The sequence below is a fragment of the Epinephelus fuscoguttatus genome, linkage group LG4 (assembly GCF_011397635.1).
Source record: "Epinephelus fuscoguttatus linkage group LG4, E.fuscoguttatus.final_Chr_v1".
Lineage (NCBI taxonomy): Eukaryota > Metazoa > Chordata > Actinopteri > Perciformes > Serranidae > Epinephelus > Epinephelus fuscoguttatus.
In genome coordinates this window covers 43,103,580-43,125,313 of record NC_064755.1, presented here as the reverse complement: position 1 = coordinate 43,125,313, position 21,734 = coordinate 43,103,580, and the positions used below count along the sequence as shown (strand labels likewise).

At 41.7% G+C, this 21,734-nt stretch overlaps 1 protein-coding gene across 1 annotated transcript in view; it reads right to left on the bottom strand.

Annotated features, from left to right (window-relative positions):
• The window catches only part of met (MET proto-oncogene, receptor tyrosine kinase), a 103,539-nt gene that overhangs the window by 25,803 nt on the left and 56,002 nt on the right, over window positions 1–21,734 (bottom strand). Inside the window, exons 11-12 of the mRNA XM_049573028.1 lie at window positions 8,021–8,230; window positions 2,905–3,054 (exon numbers count right to left, since the gene is read on the bottom strand). Coding sequence (XP_049428985.1) covers window positions 2,905–3,054; window positions 8,021–8,230 — 360 coding nt within the window. The remainder of the gene's footprint in view (window positions 1–2,904; window positions 3,055–8,020; window positions 8,231–21,734) is intronic.

Sequence of the window (21,734 nt, the reverse complement as noted above, 5' to 3'; positions counted from 1 at the left end):
CTCTAGCTTTATCTGTGAGGGGAAAACATCAAAATACTAAGAATTTTCGTAAAAATTTTACAACTAGGAGCATCTCTGTCCGAGGAAGCTTTGTGAATATGACCCCAGGTTGACAAACAGTGTCATACTGCTCTCTCTGGATGAAAGCTTGAAGTCAGTTGACGCTGGGTGTGGTCTGACGTTTGTTTCGTTGCACCTGTGACCACACCCAACAGTGATGTCACAGAGTCCTGGAGTACATCTGTACACTGTTGCAGCAAGCTGAGAGGCTAACCACTGGAGGTCAGTAAAAACAAGATTTTCAGAGTGTGTAAAGTTACACTTTAATCCTTCAATCCACATTTTAAATGAATTAAAATGTTTTATGATCACTGATATCTCTTTTTTCACAGCATGAGTCACAGGTGATAAACGTCTGTCCTGTTTAAACCCTCATTAATAAACACCAGTGGGACATTTCTGCGCTGTGCGTCCGCCTCTCGTGACTCAGAGGATGCTTGACTTATATTCAAGTGACAAGACAGCTGGATGCTGAGCCGTCTCACTCAACACACTTTATAATAAATTCTCCCCGAGCTGGTTTTTATAAGGGACTGCATTAGGACAGGAGAGTTATTGAAGTATCCTGTAAATGATCTGGAACGCCGGAGGAATGTGGTGTTTTCCATGAAATTCCCACGGTGCAGAATGAAGAGCTCAATATGGCCGACAGCAGAATGATCCTGTTACTGCTTCAGAAAAGTCACACAGTCTGTTTTATCATTGTCAAACTGGGATCTAAGAAATGAAATTAGGAAATAAATTGGATAAAACTTGAACATCTTATTAATTTATAACTAATTCAATTTCAATTAAATATACTGAAAACAATTCTGATAAAAACTGTGCACATATTCTTTCCATCTATCGTCACAGTGTGTTATGTCGTTGCAGCCTCTTCTCCTCAGGAGCAGGTGCTGTGATATGATATGATATGATATGATATGATACCTTTTATTGCTGAAATTCCTCCCGTGAGCCTGATAATACAAACAGTGGGGAATTCTCATATGAGTGCATTGTAAGTGGCTTTATGGATCTCTGCTGTGTTGTTTCTAAATGCCTCAGAGCAGATGTTTGACACAGAATATCTAGTTTAGACATCACAAAAGACTGAGACTCTTTGCAACTCCAGGACTTTGTCTTCAACTTCTGATTTTCAAACGTCAGAGGGTAAGTTTTTAAAAATCTAATAATTAATTATGGTGGACGGAGGATAATGCTTTTTCCGCTAGTCACTCAGGGAGGTTCAAGGAAATATTGGTAGCTTCAGGAGGGTCAAAATAAAGTTACACTCCAGCCAACCTTGAAGCAAAAAAAAAGGCCTTTCCTTTAGGTCCGGCACTCTGTTGACTCAGTGAGTTTTAGCACCACATTTCAAAATGCTATTCTTAAAAAGGTGGTGAAATTTTTTAACGCTTTGTGTTATAAATGTCTTTTATTCCTGTTGGTTTTGCCGACAGACCGCCGGCTAGCTGCGTTAACATGTGACAACATAGCGCCCACTGTCCACCCTACAGTCTCTACAGTTAGCTAATGTTAGCCTTGGCTGCTCTGCACTGTGCACCACCTGGTTTGGGTGGAGTCAAACTTGGGACGCTGCTCATTTGCATTACCACTGGTAACCAGCCACCAGGACGACAATGCTGCGTAAACACTGTGTCCCTCTAGTCTTCCCCACACAGCCACAGTGAGTAAGCGGCTTCATTTTGAGCCGCAAAACCCCTTTAGCATTGTTAACTTGTTAGCACCACTAGCTGCTAACAGTGCTAACATAGTTAACCATGCTAAAGAGAGTGTGCTGCTTTTTCACAGGGGCGACTTTGAGGGAGAACGGAGGGAACTAAAGACTAGCAAAATTAACAGACAGACCGACATGTGTAACCAGTTTCTAACCAATTAAGTGTTGACACACCTCGTTTAAAACAAGCTGATTTTGTTTATTAGTTCTTTATCTTATTTTGCAGCTAATTTTGTGTGCCAGGATTTATTTTATCTAATTTTCTTCTGTCACTTACTTTACATTGATCTACTGTAGCAACTGGCTTTTTGTGTGATTATGTTTAAATATGGAAAAAGTCAATAAAAAGTTTAATTATAAAAAGAAACAAGTGAATTTGAGTCAGATAAAGGTCAAAACGATCTCACCATACTGGCAGAGTCTCTTCTTTCAAGATGTTTTAAAAGGGAAACATCATTTTAATAAGACAGATTTACAGGGTGAAATTCAAGAGTGAATTAATTTACTGTTTTTACAGGACACAGGTTGTTGCATCACTCTGAGTACTGTAATAGAAACCTGTTTGCATTCTCTTGTTTTCTTTACTTTGAGGGATAATGACCCAATTCACTAACATGCAAATTAAATTTATCTGAACATCAATAAACACTTTAACACACCCTGACACACACACCCTGACACACACACACACACCCACACCCTGCACTGGCGTCCAAACACCACTTCAAACACACACTGAGGCTTTTCTCTGCTGTCAACGTGGAGCGCGGCTGGAACAAGACAGCTATTGAGTGGAGTGAAGAGTGTGTGTGGGTGTGTGTGTGGGTGTGTGTGTGGGTGTGGATGTGTATTTGTGGTGAACTGGGTGTTTCTATAAACAAAAGGCTGCGTTAATTAAAGAAAGTATCTTTGTTGAATAACTGCTGCACAGGTTATGGAGAGGTGGAGTGTATGTATAGGTGCGTACACCTGTGTGTGTGTGTGTGTGTGTGTGTGTGCGCGCGCGCACCTGTGTATGAGTCTCTATACAGGGTTTTCTTGTCTGTTTGTGTATCGGCTGTCAGTGCAAACTGAATAGCACATCGCATGTGTCCTGGTGTCTGTGAAGTGCAGGTGTGTCTCACCTCCACCTGCAGCTCCTTGGAGGTGGCGGCCTGCAGCTCGGTGGGGACGGTGCACTCCAGAGTGTTTCCAATCAGAGTCAGACTCTCACAGCTGTGGTTGGAAACGGTCAGAACCTGACACTTCATCGCCTCCCGGTCCATCCGGTCACCCTGCAGTGGAGGGGAGAGGTGGAAAGAAAGAGGGGAGACAGAGGGAGATGGGGGAGGAGGGAGAGCAAAAGAGAAGAAGAAAGGATAGAGATACAGGAAGAGAGTGGAGGGAGACATACGAGGTCAACAGATGCAACTATTACGAAGGTCAAAGGTCAGTGCGTCCAGACAGTAGCTGGAACAACCTCATAGTTTCATTTTAAATGAAGGAGACAACAAACTATTTAAAGTGTAAAATAAAATGTCAAAATTAAAGCTCATTTGTGATCAGTCACCCAAGCTGCAGGAGAGAGGAGCATCACTGACATACGTCACATTAAACCTCTTAATGCAGGTGATTCTGCTGTCAGGTGAGGTCCAACAGGAAGGAAGGATGCGTAAAAATATAGGAGTAAGGAGTACCCAGACAAACAGGAATTCACCAATATAACATGGTGGACAGAAATGTGATTACATGTAATTTGGGAATACACACAATTAAAACACAAATGCCCCTTTTACACAGAGATCACAGAGAGATATGTCTCCTACTGCACTTTAAAGAGTTGAGTTGGCTTTAGCTTGTAATTACATGTATTGTTGTACAGTGGAAATGTTTCAATTGGGCTCAGGCCCTAAACTACTGCCATGTTTAAGGCTCAGACAGAAACTCTGCAGGTTTATGTTGTGTCTGGCTCAGAGGTGGGTAGAGTAGCCAAATACTGTACTCAAGTAAGAGTACTGATACTTTAGAACAATATTACTCAAGTAAAAGTAAAACGTAGTCATCCAAATAATTATTTGAGTAAGAGTAAAAGAGTTGGTGAAAAAACTACTCAAGTACTGAGTAACTGTTGAGTAACGTCTGATTTATTTGTAAAATCAGAACATGAACGTAATCAATCAATCAAAAATAATAATCTGCAAATTCATGTATTTTAAACAATACTCCTTCAATTAAAACAAAAATAAATTAAATCTTTACAAACAACATAAATCAAGGCACAAGAAACACAAATATATTCTTATATATACTGTACATATATATATATATATATATATATATATATATATATATATATATATATATGTAACTGTGTACTCAGAGGTGGGTAGAGGAGCCAAATATTGTACTCAAGTAAGAGTATTGTTGCTTTAAAACAATATAACTCAAGTAAAAGTAAAAAGTATTTTGCATTAAAACTACTCTGAAAAGTACAATTTATCCAAAAAGTTACTCAAGTAAATGTAACTGAGTAAATGTAGCTAGTTACTACCCACCTCTGGTCTGGCTGGATTTTTTGGGCCTAATCAAAGCTATACCCTGTTTAAGATGAAGTCACAAGGTCTCTATTATATGTATACTGTGTCTGCATGGTGCACAGTCTTAGTGTTCGGGCCTGGAAGCTCAGTATTTAATCTAATTTGGACATACACAGTAAGTTCAGAGTGGAAGCTGCTGACTGTTGGTGAGGGTGGCAGGGTGAGGGGAGGTTTGGTAAAGCTTTTAAGTTCACTTTGATATAAATCAACCACAGGCCAAAGGAGCGTGTTCTCTGCGATGTACAGACCTCCGTATCAGAGTCCTAAACACTCACACTCTTTAAAGTTTCCTTGTGCAGCTTTTAAACCATTTACAGGACTTTTAATAGACCAATAAGTGACACTGGTGCATGACTGACAAAATAATACACACTTTACAGTGTGAAGCCATTTTTAGTAACAACTTCACAGCTTTTTTAGGACGTTTGAGGATTTGTAAAAAGACATCTGTTGGAAAACAGAGTAGAGAAGAGTCATGGAAGTAATCCTGAGGTAAATTAGGTTCAGGTCTGTCTTCCTGGCAGAGTTCATCATGATTCACAGTGATCGAAAGCACTGGGCATGAACTGAGCTCTCTGCCACTGATGTGAGTAAGACAGAGCAACTTATTCTAGTGGTGTGACCCCTAGTGGGACGACTACACACTCCCCCCTCTGAGATCTGACTGGAAGCACACACAGCGAATGCCCACGTGAGTGTGTGTGTAACTCAGTGAGGTTTTTTTTTGTGTTGTTGACGGGAAGCAGACTAATTTGTTCCTTTTCTTCACTGTCAGACTCGTTGTTGTTTTCTCTTCTCATTTGCTTTTAGTTCCTCTGATTCCATCTCTCTGTCTCTCACACACATAAACACACTTGTTTGAGTGCAGCAGAGGGCAATAAAGAGAATGATCACATTCCTCGCGTGACAGCTCGGGATTTTCCAATTTGATACAGAGTGGAGGCTCGCACCTGTTCCTGCACTCTCCCTCTCACACACACACACACACACACACACACACACACTGCACTCTGGCAGTCCTCACACAGCAACGCAGACCACTAATTCACCAACCAGCTCGCAATTAGGACGCACACAAAGACAACACTTTTTAACAAGATCATCCAGTACCACCCTCTCTCTGACAATGCTGTGCACGCAGCAGAGAGGTGTCATTAAAGTTATTAAATAGCCATAACAGTTATACCAGTCACTCTCAATTGTTCAGATGATAATTGGAGATGCTTCTCAGCCTCCCGTGAAGCGATCGGCAGCGAGAAGAGCCTGGCCACATGCCAAAATCAACAGCTTGGTTCCTTTATGTGCCGTCATACTGTTGCAGAGCTGTCAGTCAGAGCTAAACATTCCTTTATTTGTCTTTTATTTGGAGGCATTTCAGGACTTGAGTTATCAGATGGTGCTAAATGAGCCCAGCATTTGCCCTTTACTGGAGGCCACTGCAGGGCAGGGTTATCAGATGGCGTTAAATGTGGCCTGTTTCGGTGCGATGCCTGGTACCATCCCCCTGGGTAAAAACTGGGGGTTTGTCTGGGCCGAAGGGAGGGATGAAGGGGGGATAGAGGCTGGGTTGGTGGTGGATTTAGCATCGGGGCCAAGGTCACGTCTGGGAAAAGAGAGAAAGAAGGAAAAAAAAAAGCAGCCAGGATCCCCCTGCGAGAGGTTCAGCACAGCTGCCACAAACCGTCGAGCTGCAGTCAACAAAAAAATGAAAGAAAGAAAAGAGGAGAAATATGTATTTCATTGTGTTCCTAATACAGGCTCTGGGGAATGTGGTGACTTGTTTGAAAAGTGGCATTAATATGTCAAGAGCTTTGACCTCGGCAGGCAGAACAATGCAAGTCAGCAGAGAGAATACATAGAGAGGTACAGCAGTGGGGAAGGGATGGGGAGGTCCGGGTGGGGGGGGTGTAAACGATGGGAAACAGACTCCACTTCCTGTTTTTCTTTCAGTATTGTTTCCTTCCCAACTTGACCCGGACCATGACCATGGGCGGCTGTACGTGTGAACGTGTGGACTGGGAGGCAAAGTTCAGTGACCTGTTTCCAAACTGTGAATTCATCTCAGCCAGTCAAGTAAACATCTCTGAATGTTAAATGTGGTGTCCTGCTGCTTACAGACTTAGAGTCTAACAAATCTGTGGAGCTGATTTTATTAATCAACACAAGCACATCACTAAAGACGTGTAGCAGTGTTGTATATGAGCCAGGGTTAGCAGGGTGGTGTAGGGGGGTCATTGTTCATGCACTTTTGTCTTCCACAAGATTCCGTTTTTCTGCTGGGCAGCTGATAAAAGCTAAGCTCTGGCCGTGCAGCACACCACACAGCAACTTTTTCGGCATTTGGACTTAGGGAAAACTCAACAGGCTGGAAACGGAGGGGGAAGGTGTGAGGGGAAAGCGGGCCTCGTTTCTCCTTTGGGGGCGTGGCTTTCAGATTATGACGCGTTGCGCTCTGTCTCTATACTCTGACATCAGCTTGTTACAGATTTCTTTATATAGTCATCATCTCCCACTCGTTACTTCAAGTGTTTACATTCAAAGCCTGCACTGCTTCATGTAGCTACATGCTAACGTCAGGGAAACACTTGATTTTGGTCACTGATTTTGGTTGTTAATTTCGGGTCAGATTCCTGCTGGAACAGGAAGCTTTTATTGGTGATTTTTAAGTGGAGAAATTGCACACTACACAGTCATTCTCTGGCTACTGCTACATTTAGCTACATGCTAACATCACAGGAACATGTAATCTTGGTTGCTGATTTTGATAATGTCATCCAGATTTGGGATCATATTCTTGCTGAAACATGTCTGGTTTTCTATAGTGGCTTTTATCCGTGATTTTTAATGGGAGAAAGTCACGTATCTTCCATTACAGTTGTTCCCCAGCTGCAAGTGCTGCCAGCGTACATGTAGCTACATGCTAAAGTTTGGGGAATATGTAGGCTCTGTCTTGGTTGCTAATGTTATCAATTTTTTCCCCAATTATGGATCATATTCCTGCTGGAACATGTGGAGTTGTGTTTAAAAGCTTTTATTGGTGGGGCGTCGGTGGCTTAGTGGTTAGAGCACACGCCCCATGTACAAGACTGTTGCTGCAGCGGCCCGGGTTCGACTCCAGCCCATGGCCCTTTGCTGCATGTCACTCTCTCTCTCTCTCTCTCTCTCTCTCTCTCCCCCTTTCATGCTTGTCTGTCCTATCAATTCCTACCAAAAAAAAGGTTTTATTGGTGATTTTTAATGGGAGAAAGTCACGTATCTTCCATTACAGTCATTCCCCAGCTGCAATTACTGTCAACGTACATGTAAAGAGACAGAAGGTGAATACTGGTGTTCAAGCAGAAATTATAAGGACAATAAAGTGTTTTATTAACTATTAAAACATGTAAACATGTTCTAGTAGAAACCCAAAACACAAGTATGAACCTGAAAATGAGTACAACAGGTTCCCTTAAAGCTTCTGAAATTTGCTACAGAACATACATGGAGATTTTCTTATAATGTTAAACTTGACAAACAGAGTTTCTTCAGGTGTCTCGAGTGTTTGCATCTTTTTCTGGAAGTGTCTGCCCCGCTGGAGTTCCCTTGAGCAAGACTTTTAATCTTTACCAAAGGATGTAGTTCTGCATGTAACATTTGCTGATCAATTATTTTTTTCCAAACATACCTTGAGCTCCACGATGCTCTTGTTGTCCTTAGATGTGAGTTTGGGGTCCTGGAAGAGCGGGTCTTCCACATAGATCAGGTCCCACTGATCTGTAGAGTAGCCGTCCAGCACAAACGCCACCTTGGTGACCACGGGCGGCTGCAGAGCCAGTTTGGCCAGAGAGGGCGTGGTGCACTGGATGGATGTTCGGTTCTCACCGTACACACAGCTCTGGAGGAGAGAGGCATTCAGGAACACAGACAGATAAAAAAAAATGTTGCAGATTTGCAGGCTTACATAAAAAAGGCACATTTACAAACTTCATTTTAAGTTATTTGTAAGTGATGAATTTCATTACTATTTTCATTTACATTTGAGCCATCATCTCCCTGTTAATGATTAAGTTTTAATGTTGTGAAGCACTTTGTAAAGTTTCAACATGAGCGCTGTGAATGAATCATAGATGATCTTTCTGCCATTTAATAATAAAGATGATTGAGACTTTACCACGAAGATGGTTTGCAGAAATGTGATGAATTAGAGGTATGTGCACATCAAATATCCACAGCTGTGCATAACGACAGCTGCTCTGGCACCATTGGAGAACCTCACTGATACGACACAGTCAGTTAAATTGCACGTTCTTTGCTGTAATTCTCACTGACAGGTCTAATGAATGGTGGTGCCGGCTCAGGTAACAACATGCAAACTGATGTTTACAGATGTTTCTACATCCGTAAGAGTGGAAATAACAGAATCATGCCAACGTGCGTCTTTATAAGTCTGAGGAAAAGAATGCATGTACATGTTCGTGTTTTTGTGGATACACAGTTTTAGCCGTGTACCTACATTGAGTTTTATGATCTGGCCCCAGGTGTTTACCTTCCTTATTAGGAAACAATGTTGGCACACGTTTTCATGCATGCAGGGAAGCTAGAGAGCAACGTATGGGTGGTCACAGCCACATGAGCACAACTAGAGGAAGCCATTTGTAGGTGCTGCAGCCAAAGTAAGGAACACGCACTCATCTTCTACTGCTGAACGTTATTTTATTTTTGGCCTATACCTTAGTGAGGCATTTTATATTTCCTGTTTTCTTGCCAACAAAACAGGAGCACCACTTATAATTACAGGTTGGGGCACAAACATTTTCTACTTGTCGGAGTATACAGTATATTGCAAACCTGGAACTGATCTCAGGCCACCTTGCTCAGGTGGATTTGGGTACAATGTCTCAGTCTGCATCCAAAAACACACTCACAAATATTGTCTATTAAAACACTGTCCTAGTAAAGACAATTTACTGACTCCCTTTATTTTCTGACCTTCACTGCTACATACCAAGCATCACTCCCTACTCTTTAAATATCTTGTTTTGTTTAAGGTTGTTTCATATTTATGGGAGTTTTCTATTATTTTACGTGTCCCCGTAAACAAGAGCTTGAGATGCACACCGCCTCTCTTCTAATCTAAACTAAAGCTATTGCTAATTCAGATTGTGTATTAATCTGTACCTGCTCCCAAAATAGTCCCTTAAAGAACTGAAGACCAAACATGCTTCAAATCTTTTCAGGGCATTTTTGGTCCTTCAAGGTACACATACACACATGCATCAAGAGATACAGCGCCTCAACCTCTCAGCTTTCCTACTGCTCAGAGTAAAGACCGCTCCCTCCAGGTCTTCACTCAGTCACAATGTAAAACATCCAGCAGTAATCCTCAGTTTGGCAGCTTCTTTTATACTCAACACATTATAAGAGACGCTGCCAGTTTTCAGCCATAGTGAAGTGTTTACATTCACGGCCCGAGGGCACAACAGAGTTTTATCCCGTGTTGGATTCAGCCCACGTAGGCCTCGCAGCTTTTGTGCTCATTAAGAACCCCCAGTGAGAAACTGAAACACCCTAAGTCCTTTTTTATTGTGGTGTGGCAGAGTTTCATCTTGTCTGAAGAGAAGACGGGTATCTAACAGGGGAAAGAGACACTGATGTCTTCTGTGTTTACATGGCAAAGATGTTAACTTTATTCGACTGCATTAAGGTTTGAATTTGTATTGGCTGCTCAATGTGAACGTGGACTTCATGTCTGTGTAACATTTTCTGCCTTGTGCAGTTGTGAGGGGGACTTAACACCAATTATCTTCTGAGTAATCTTCATTTTGTTTGTGGTGTTTCTCTGGTTGAACTACACACAGTAGGACTTAACTAGAGGGTGGAGAACATGGACAGTGCAGCTAGCTATCTCCAACCTGACCCGGCTTGTGCGCAGAGCAGAGCAGCCAAGACTAACATTAGCTTACCAGAGGGTGGGCAGTGGGCACTATGTTTCTGTCTGTGATTGCTGCCAGACAGCTCTCTGTCAGCAAAGACCAAAGAAAATCAGGTAGAGGCAAGACATCTACGTCACCAAACATTACAACACCACCTCTAAATGAATAAGAGTTAACGTTTTGAAATGTGGTGCTAAAACTCACTGCTGGAGCGCTGCACTAAAACGTAAGGCCTTTTGTATTCACCTCAATCTGCATGTTTTTCTTAAAAATTATCTGGTTAGTTAACAGTTAATGGGTGTCGGGGTATCAGACGTAAAATTACTAAATAACATCCCTACTGAAAATAAGTTTTGCTGCAGTTACCCTCACCATACAACATGATAGCTAGCTGGTATTATGCTAGTCACTATGGGTGTGCCCCAGGGATCCATCTTGGGACCTCTCCTGTTTAGTTTATTCATAAATGATCTTCTGTCCATCTGCACAGGGTGCAAAGTTCAGATGTACGCAGATGATACCGTTATTTATGCTCATGCAAAAACTGGCAGCTGCCAAATTGAATGCTGTAATGGTGAAGGTCAACAACTGGCTCAGTGAGTCTCAACTATTTCTTAATGTTAAGAAAACAGTTTGTATGTATTTTACAAAAGCAAGCTCGACATCAGATATCAATCCTGAAGCGTTTGTCGCTGGAGAACCGATCAAGGTAGTCACTGAGTTTAAATATCTTGGCGTTGTCCTTGACCCTACTTTATCTTTCAAAAAACAGGTAAAAGAGTAATGCAGACTGACAAATATAATTTGGCTAATTTTAGATATATGAGGAACTGTCAAACATCCACTGCTGCGCTTCTTTAAATGAATGCAATGATCATTTCTCATCTAACATACTGTATAACAAGCTGGACCCATGCAAAAAGTACAACGCTGAAACCCATTCTCTCTCTGTACAAGCAGGCTCTCAAAGTGCTTGACAGAAAACCAAATACTCACCATCACTGTCACATTCTCAGCAAATCTAACATCCTCAGCAACAAAATACACTGATGCCTGCCTATTGTTTAAGATCCTAAATGGCATGGCTCCTCCACCTCTCAGGTCTACAAGATCTCTCTCTATCTCAACAAGAATTGGGACACCCTCCCTGTACACATGCAAAATAGAGGAGTAGGGTTAATGCTGCACTCACATGGAGTCAGGCGATCAGTTAAAAATCAGTAAGAAATCAGTTAAACAAAATCTGATTGACGTTACGTTGCAAGAGTGATACCATATTGTTTTCAAAGAATGAAATGATATTTTATGTAATTTTTCTGGTAATGTTCTCAGTAATTGTCCAGATCACCCGTGTTTTCTTCTTGTGTGAGGGAGTCAAGAAACATCTGGTGCACAGGATGCAAAGAGTTCAATATTCTAACTCTGAACAGCAAAACTATCTAACGATAAATTCTGACGGCATTTTCCGCCGGCAACTCCAAATTTTACCCTCCCACTCTCGTTGGCTAAAATGATATCTTCTTTTCTGTCTACTGTTTCCCTGATTCTAGTGAACGCAGCATAAATGGAAGAGGCACGGGGTGAACTGGGATTGAGCCTCTTGTTTGTCATCTGCCGAAATCTAAAAATGTGGCTCGTCTTATTTTATTCTCTCCTACAGGTTCATAATGACACACTCTTACACAGTGTGGTCAACAGTAAAGTCCACAGTTTTACAAACAGAGAGTGGGAGAGTTTGGACAGGGAGCCTCGTCCTGTAAGAGAAGAAACTCAAAATCAATGTAGAGACTATAAAAAGGAATATGGAAAATAAACAGGTACGCTAATCTGAAAGCTCTTGTTGATTTGATTTGACAAGCAACAGTAACAGGAGCAGTTAAAGGGCCAATAGTGTTTATGAAAATGATCCATTATCCTGTTTATTGCCTGTCAACATGCTGTCGTAGTCTTGCATCACTGCAGGAAACTTTTTGTCTACACTTAAGGATTCATATTTCTGTGGTTACGCTGAGATCAGGAGAAAAGGAGGATGCCTTTATTAATTACAGAGACTGTGGTTTATTCATTCTGCAATATCAATTTAAAGCCGTTAAAAGGTGTGATGATGGCGTGATATTCCTCCACGCAGGTGCACTCTGAACAAACCAGACTTGTTTGGCTGCGTGCTGAGACATCAATGCTGATGTTTGCACTGTGGTGTCCAATGATAGTGTTTGTTTATCTTTTGGGCTACAAAGATAGATGTGTCCTTGAGTTGATTATATGTTGACAGGAGGTGGGAAAAGAAGACGCTCAGCGGTTTATAATGGTTGTTTGTGCTTTTTTGTTGCATTACTGCTCTTTTTATTAGATTTGGCTCCATCTGCATTGTATATCTTCATATTGCGAAATAAAACGGATATAAATCAACATAAAAAATAACAAAATATCATGTCAGCCTGTGTGGACCCTGAGGCTACTCCAGTTGGCACCCACTGCACAAAGCACTGTGGGCCGTAAAGTTTGTTACATTCCAAAAAACGCTCAACAAACAGGTTGACTTGACTTCCAACACTTTAACTGCTATCTGATTCCCCAGAGAGTCACTCTGACCACAGTAGCAGCAGCTCTGTCGAAGTATTGCTGAAACTTCCTCATGCACTTCCCAATCTGACTCCCCAGTGAGCTGTAGCAGCACAGATGGACACACACGAACACACACTCAAAGCTGCATGCATCCGAAAACGCTTAACTACAAGAAATAAAGACATGAACACGTTCAAAACACACTTGTGCATGCATATTGAACGTGTCTGTGTGTGAGGGGAGCGCTGGGTCACCTCACAGAAGCAATCCAATTAACCTCCCTCCTCCACACAGCAATAAGGAGCAGGCAGAACAGGACTGAAGGGTAACACCACCCCCCCGACCCCGTCTCCCAGGGGTGCGACGAAAGGAAAAATATCCTGTGAATTAGTGGAAACCTCAGTCAGTTTCATTGTTCAGTGGATGTCTCCTCTTATTTAAGGGAGAGGAGGTGAGGGGCTGTAGGTCGGCAGCAGCTGTAAATACAATCGCTTGCAGTGAGCGGGCCGAGAGGTTTACTGTGGGGTGATGAGAGAACCAGCGATCCCGAAAAACCTCCGCTGTCCCTGAAGGATCATTAGTGTAACAGCCTGCGAAAAAGCAAAGTCATAACGGAGCTCCCACGTACAAATGTGCTTGTCAAATCTAGAGTGATTTATACCAGTGGAGTTTTCCACAGTTTCCTGCCGCGCTGTGTGGTGTTTTTATTTACTTTGGATTTAAAGTCTCCAGTTCAGCCGTGTCTTTGCTTGTTATCTTGATTTTTAGGTTAAATTTCACTCTCTCTGCTTCGGCATCACATATTTTTGTAACTGCACATAATGTGTTTTGCATCTTGTCTTTTTTTTGTATAAGCTCATGCTATCTCTGTTTTCTAGACTTTACTCCTATCATTCACCACAGTGCAGATCACCAACACTAAACTGCATCGCTAGGCTAATTTATACAATGTAAAATTCCATAGGCTTGTGCTAATACCGTTAGCATGTTATATTTATGCGCAAGCTATGGCGTAGGCTATGCGTAGAGCTGACTCACAAGTATAAATCCTGCTTTACCTCCTCTCATGCAGGTGCAGAACCTTTGCGCTAGTTTGCCATTGGCTTTTGTCTTTGTGGTGTTGACAAGCGCAACTTTTTGGCCAAGACACAGACGACGTGAGACGACAAAACAGTCGTCCTTTGTTGGCACACTGATAAATAAACACTTATTAATACCAATAGTGCACAACCACAGTCTTGTCGTCTGACTGCCGATATGAAGCTCTACCGTTTGAAGCACCTTGACTGCTGACGGAGGGGAAAATATTCACTTTCATTCACTTCCTCCTCTCAGATACCCCCCAGCTGTGGGGGGCATGGGAAAGGAAAGAGGCTTCATGAGGCGTTCAGGTGTCAGCTGGAGGGATTGAGCCCACTGGGGTGAGATAGGAAGAGGAGTCTGACACGAAACAAGCCAATGTGTGAATGCAGACGACAGGTGTCTGGCTACGGGGATGCCTCTAGTTAAACCAAACCATCCGTGATGGTGCAGCTCGGCAGAGTGAGGCTGCTGCGATAAACTCCGCTCTCTGAGAGTGAACTGTGAAAATTCAGCGATCACTTTTTTTGCTGTTTTTTGTGTATGTGCAGACCCGACTGGCTTTGTGACCGTGCCAGCTTTTCACAACGGATCGTAAAAAATATCTCTTTCATGTTTGTGGGAAAGCTGAGATTGGCTGAGACCAGGCTTTACTGGAGATCTGAGAGGCAGATATCAAGTCAACACTGGGTGTTGTTTTTTCATGCTCCAACTTAGACCCCTGAACCTCAACTGCTGCCTTTAAGCAGTCTTGGTTTCTCCTTCTCTCCATTCTGCTTCAGTGTGAAGATCTCATAGATTCTTGTCTGACTGCAGAACTGAATTCACCAACTGAACATCATTTGGCCGCTGTGATCGCACGGCCGTCATTTAGGTTTATGAACGCAGCTCCACAGGGCATGAGAAGCTGGCTCACGTTACCCAGAGTGCCGTTCCGCTGGCGATGGAAACCTCTGGGATGTCAGTTTGTTAAGATCCTTGCCTGTCTTTCGAGGGGTTAAGACAATAAGACACTTATACTGTCCCTTCCCAGGCTGAGCCTCAACTCATCCCGTTTACTGGAAGGAATTTAACAGGCGACAGCTGGGGCCCTACGGGGCATGATCCCATCCTAAATCATTAGTAATGATAGCCTTATTTTATACAGGCTGCTCGCTTCAGGCTCTCGCTCTCTCTCTCTCTAGGAAGTCAGATTAGTGTTTGTCATTCCTCTCTCGTCTGTTATTCCAGTTTAAAATGAACAATAAACTATCGGGGCGAGGGTTCACTTCAACACGCTGTCTTTCAGTCGTCCTAGAGTCGTTTATTCTTCACCTCTCGACGGGACACGGATCACACAGATTTAAAAACAGATTTCAAAGTGTAGTCTGCCTGGAACTATTATGCTTTTCCACACGATGTCAGATGTTGATATCAAACATGGCTGTTGAAAAAATAAAGGTAAATGTATGTAAAAACCTCAGACTTCAACAGTTCTGAATATGCTGTTTCTAACGTTTTTTTCTCTTTTGGCTACAAGATTACGTCAGTTCGTGACGGATTTCATTATATGGTTATTTGCGGATACATAACTGCAAAGATATGACGTAGTGTACGCTGCTACACAAAGCTACATGCTAACATCAGGGAAACATGTTTAGGTTGCGGACATGTTAAAGTCCAACCTGTCAAACCTTTTATTGGTGATTTTTGCTGGGAGAACATGCCGCTATACACAGTCATTCCCTGCGTGCAAATACACTGCTACATGTAGCTACATGCTAACATCAGGGAAACATTGAATGTTGGCTGCTGATGTGTTGATTTCTCCCTGACTTTGGATTAGATTGCTGCTGGGACATGTCCGGTTGCTAAGATTTTGGTTTAAAAGGTTTTATTTTTGATTTTTCATGGTAGAAAGGGCTGCTATACTCCATTACAGTCCTTTTTTTCAACTTTAGGGAAACATGGAATCTTTGTTGCTGTTTTATATAGGCTACTTATATAATTTTTTAATTTCACCCCTCTTTTAGCTCATGTACCTGCTGGTGAATGTCCGGTTCTGTTTAAAAGCTCTACGTGGTCATTTTTGACGAGTGCCACTATTTTATATTACAGTCATTTACCTGCTGCAAGTACTGCTAACGTAGGCTATATGTCATTACATGCTAACGTCACCTGTAATCTTGGTTGCTGATGTTGTGAATTAATACCTGACTTCGGATCAGATTCCTGCTGGAACATCACACGTCTGGTTGTGACGAATTTGGTGTAAAAGCTTTTTCTCAGGATTTTTCTCACTGTTACAGTCACAAAGATACAGAAGACCCGGAGACACTGACCAATCAGAGCAGCTTTTTCAGTAGGGGTGCTAAAACGAGCGTTTCAGACCGAGGGTGAATACAAATGTTCCTGCATGGACAGTATGAGGAAAGTGTTTTTTTCACCATTAAATCATGTAAACACGCTTTAGTAGAAACCCAAAATACAAGTATGAACCTGAAAACGAGTTTAATAGGTCCCCTTTAAAGACAGTCACAGCATGTGTCATGGACTTGAAAGTGAACTGAACCCTGTCTCCCCCGGTGTTAACCTGCAGGTGACACATAAAGAACATTTTAACACAATGAATGACCCCACGCATCTACGATTACAGCTGGAATTACACGCAGTAAAGTCAGCTGGAAAATTTAAGCACAGTTTAGAAAAAAACTGACACTGGAGACCATATATTTGGCCGTAATAGAAATATAGATTTTTGTAGTCTTTTAAAAGCCTTTCTTAATGATAGGCTATTATGACTAGTCACAAAAAATACTTGTTTCTGATTGGCTGGTGCCTGAAACACTGTTACAGTCTGTTAACTAGTTTTCTAAATCAGTGAGTTCAGTATATTAAACTGCAGGAAACTATGGTGACAATGCATCTGCTTTGTCTGCTTTGTCCTGTATTACTCACAGGCAAAACAGACCTCACAGTGAGTCAAACTATCTGAAAACAAACTTGAAATACATAAAATAATTAAAAAATGTCTTTTTTATTGGTATATTTGGACACTTTGTTGGATTTATCAATTACAGGGCATTGCATGTTTTACAAACTACTGGATACGAGCCACCCAGGCACTCCAAAAATGTTGAAAACATGGAAGGAAAAGCCTTTATTGTGGTGGCTAAATCATGTTTCAACCACTGCAGGTCTTTGTCATGGCTTTAAAGTCCTGTTGTTTCATGTTCCAGCTCTCCACAAGGTTTTGATCTACGTCTGATTAAATGGAGCAACCAGTCATCTCTCTCTTTGTCTAATGTAAACAACTATTTACAGCCTTGACATGCCCAGTTTGCTCAGCCGCTTTTGACCTTTCAACTGTTTTTTTAACCTTTATTCATCCACACAGAGTTCACCAAACAAACGGCTTTGCCTCATACAGATGCACACATTCACACCTGGAAACTTCCACGTGCAGCAACAGACGTCTACTGTTGACCCTCAGAGCATTTTCACAGGAGCAGTTGGAAGATAAGTGCTCAAAGATGCTTTGAAAGGAACTTTTTCAGGGAGCGAGGCAGCGGTGGATGCAAATCCAGATACGTGTCGGGGGACTCTGGGATTCGAAGCAGAAATTTTTGGATCATAAACCTGATTTCAGAGCGCTGGAGCTGCGTCTGTTCACGCTGTTTGCGTGTAATGAGGCCCGAGCTCTCCAGAGAGCCATCAACCGCTGACCTGAACACAGGTCAATGACCAGGGAAAGGGAAACTGAAAGCTGAGACACTGCAGGGAGTGTGTGAGTGTGTGTGTGTATCTCTGTGTGTGAAAGAGACCGAGAGACAAACGAGGGAAAAGACAGAGATAAAGGGATATTGTGTCACAAAGATTTGAGATGCACGTCTCTTTTCATAATTCCATAAGAGCCCATGTTCCGTATCAGCGAATGTGTGTGTTTACGGAGCGTATTATTATCTCCTGACTGAACCTGCAGCAGCGTGCACCTCAGGATGACAGATAACATCATGACAAAGCACTGCTTGTCCTCAAACCCCCTCCCTCAGGCAACCTCTGCTCTGTGAAAAGGGCTGTTTGTTTGTTATGACTCACAAAGTAATATGTCACCTTCACTCTCAAAGTAACTGACTCTTAACAAGCTTCTAACGATATAGAAGTTGTTTAATGTCCTCAAAGACTTTAACTTTATTAATAAATTTAACTGAAAATAATGGAAAGATTTTTGATTTTACCAAGTTTATAGAGAAAAAAAAATGCAGTAGCTTCATCTGTTGCCAAAAATGTTGTTGGTTCAGTTTAGCCAAAGTAAAACAGGACCTGAACCAGAACCAAGAGACGTGATCACATCACTCCAGTTTAAGCCTCTTTAAACTGGCTTCCAGTATGTTTTCGAACAGATTTTACTGATTACTTTTAAGGCTCTTCATGGTCTCTCTCCCAGCTAGATCTTTGACCTCCTAGTAGCTTCTAGTACCGTATGCACCAGGACGCACTTTGAGGTCCTCCTGTTCCAGAGGCTGAAAACTAAAGGGGACAGGGTGTTTGCTGTCAGGACCTCGAGACTCTGGGACAATCTGCCCGAGTTAATCAGGTTGGCCGAGTTAGTGATCTCCTTGAAGTCCCTTCTTAAAACAGACTTTTATCAGAAAGCGTTTCCTGATTTTATTTGAGTTAAATTTAGCCTGCCTTTATTTCCTCAGTTTTTATACACTAAAGCGTTTTTATCAGGTTTTTTCTAAGCTGTTCTTTTCATGTCTTGTCTGTTTAAATTACTGACATGTAAAACACTGTGCAGCTCCGTTTAAAGAAGCATGTTATAAATAAAGATCATTATTATTATTATTGATAGAGGTTACATTACATGGAGAATTTTGTGCAGATCCGGCAATAAACTAGAATTACTGCTTTGCAGTTGTATGCCTTTGGGATCCACTCAAATTGTACGACAGTTTACATAAATGTTTGTGAAAACATGGATGCGTCAGACACATTAATCCATTATCTGACCAAATGTCTCCCCTTCTGTTCCTGAGATATGACCTTGAATAATGGACAGAAAAGTGTTTTTGCCGAACATGATGATGTCACAATGAAGGTGACCTTTCTAGATATAAAATGTCATCACCTCATTATTTTATCCTGTTAGACATTTGTGTGAAATTTTGTCAAAATAAGTGTCTGATAAGTGACTCTTGATTTACTTGATTTATTGGCCAAAAACACGTTTCGGGAGGTCTGGACCTCCCGAAACGTGTTCATTCTGTTCTTCCAAGTGAACGTTTTCCCTAAAGGCCTTCTTGAGATATCACATTCACGTGAGTGAGACGGATGCAAAGTCATATTGACCTTGACCTTTGAACAACAAAATCTAATCAATTCACTGTTAAGTCAAAGTGAATGTTTGTCATTGTGTAAAGTTTTGTAACATAATTAACGAATATGAATTGCTGAGTTAAGGCCATAAAATTTGTGTGAGGTCACAGTGACCACAAAATCTCATCAATCAACCTTAAAGTGGGCGTTTGTGCCAAATTTTAAGAAATTCTTAAGATATCACATTAATGAGAATGAGATGGAAGCAAGGTCACAGTGAACACAGTGGACGTTTGTGCCAAATTTGAGATACATTCCTTCAAGGTGTTCTTGAGATATTCATGAGAATGAGACAGATGTTCTATAACCACCAAGAAAAAAGGTTGTCTGTTTGTTTGTTTGAATCACTGAGAAATATTTCACCTTCACTCTTAAAGTATGAAAGAAGATTCTAACAAGACACAAATTGTTAAAAGTCCTCAATAAATTTCATCCTCCTTAAAATGACTGATAGAGTTTTGAAATTTTTACCACATTCATGGAAATAAATCTTGAGTCGCTCCAGAAAAGTTGCAGCAACTCTGCCTGTTGCCATTCATTTTCTTGTCTGGGTTTAGCTAATGTGAGGCAGGACTTGATAAGAACTTAATGACTTAACGTGGAGAATTCTGAGCAGTTCCATAAAAAAGGCGCTCCACTTCTCTCCTTTCTGTCAAAGGACGTGGTATCATTTCAGCAGCAACTGCAATGAAACCCAAGCTGTGAGACTGTTAACCAAGCGAGCGCGCTATAAGAGTGGATCAGAGGGTCAGTAAGTTCACACAGAGAGAAGCCATGGTGGGTACTTTCTGTGGTCAGTTTTATTATTTCAGACAGCGCTGACTCTTTTCTGGCTGAAAACTTTTGTAGAGCTGCACAACAGGGGGCAAAGGAATATTGTTTTTTGCCCTGAGTGTTGTGTCCGTGTTATAAAGTGTCGGTCTGCATCTCCCCATGATGTTTTATATTCTTGTGTAAAAGATGTTCCACAAAACAGAGACTGAGGGGAAGCACAGCAAACACTCCATCTTATCAGGTGATCTCGGCCTATCATCGAGTCATAAAAACCCTAAGCTCTGTGTTTTAATAGTGCGAGACACGAGCCTTTGTAGATAGAGTGCAAGCTAAAAGCATGCACAGAGATGTTAGACATTGCATTTGTGTACAGTAATAATTCTCTGTAGAAGTCCTGGGACTAGACTATTATTTCACTGCTGTGTTTTCTTATGTTTCTATTCCTTTTGTGTATTTTCTCTATCATATATCCATATCCAGAAGTTGAAATGAATTTATACCACTTTGTTTGCCTGTGGGTCCTCACTTTTTTGATGAGACAATAATTTAGCTTAGTGTTCTTCCACACCCTGTGTCAAAAAACCTCTTTTGTTGAAGACCATGTGACGTCCCTATGGTCTTTCGATGAACAGTCATTATTGGAGATCATTAGAAATGTCTGTATAGGTGAACCTGTTCAGCCAGTCTTCCCTCCAAGGTGTTCCTAATGAAGTAAAAAGTGCGGTGCGCAGTGGGTGCCGAGTTACAAAAATTCAGAGGTGCACAACCATGCGCCTCAAAGACTTTTGGAGCCATCTTGCTCAATGCAAAAGGGGTGATTACATCATCTTCTGGCATGTAAATCTTGCACCAGAGACACTGAGGCAAGTATACATCACACATTACTTTCTTACAAATAAAAACATCTGCAGTTTGAAGTTTTGTTTGGGGACAGGTACAATTAGCCTGAAAGCTGTCACTGTGCATCCCTGCCTCAATCCATCTATGATCCTGTGACATCATTTATAGGCTGTAGGGGTCATTCGTCCAGGTCTTAACGTCAAGGATCTGCCAGAGCACTGATGAGACCTTGAAATGTCTTTATAACTAAAACCAAGCAGTGGTTCCTTTGACCTGTGCCCTGGGTTACATTTTTATACATTAAAAACCATTTTAAGACCCTTATAATTAAACAGCATCAATTGCAGACATTTTAATGACCTGCAGACAGCGTGCTGAAAGCCTGCTGAGTGTCAGGGTCGGATGATTTAAAACACCCCCGGGCAGTCGCTGTAAAGGCCAGCCAGTCTGAGGGAGCGATGACGTGCTCCGAGCATGCAATATCATTTTCCCACAATAAGTAGAATAAAGTCTGACGGAGGTGAGGAGAGCCAGAGCATCCTAAAGGCCTCGCTGTGCTACTGTGTGTGAGTCAGAGGTGACAGCTGGATCCTACAGATCAGACTGTGGATTTTCCATTTCCTTTCTTCTCCTGTTTGTCTGACACTTTAGCTCTTTTCCATTGTCGAGACTTCTTTCTATTGCTTCTAGATGGTTTTTGGGGGCGTTAGCATGTATAATGACAATACCATGCATGTGACAGAGAGCTATTTGAAACCTTTATTTTCCCATTTTGCCTGCTGTTTATCATGCGATATTTCTAATGGATCTTTTTCAACTGTGCAGATCCAGGATGTGGAAGCCACAGGA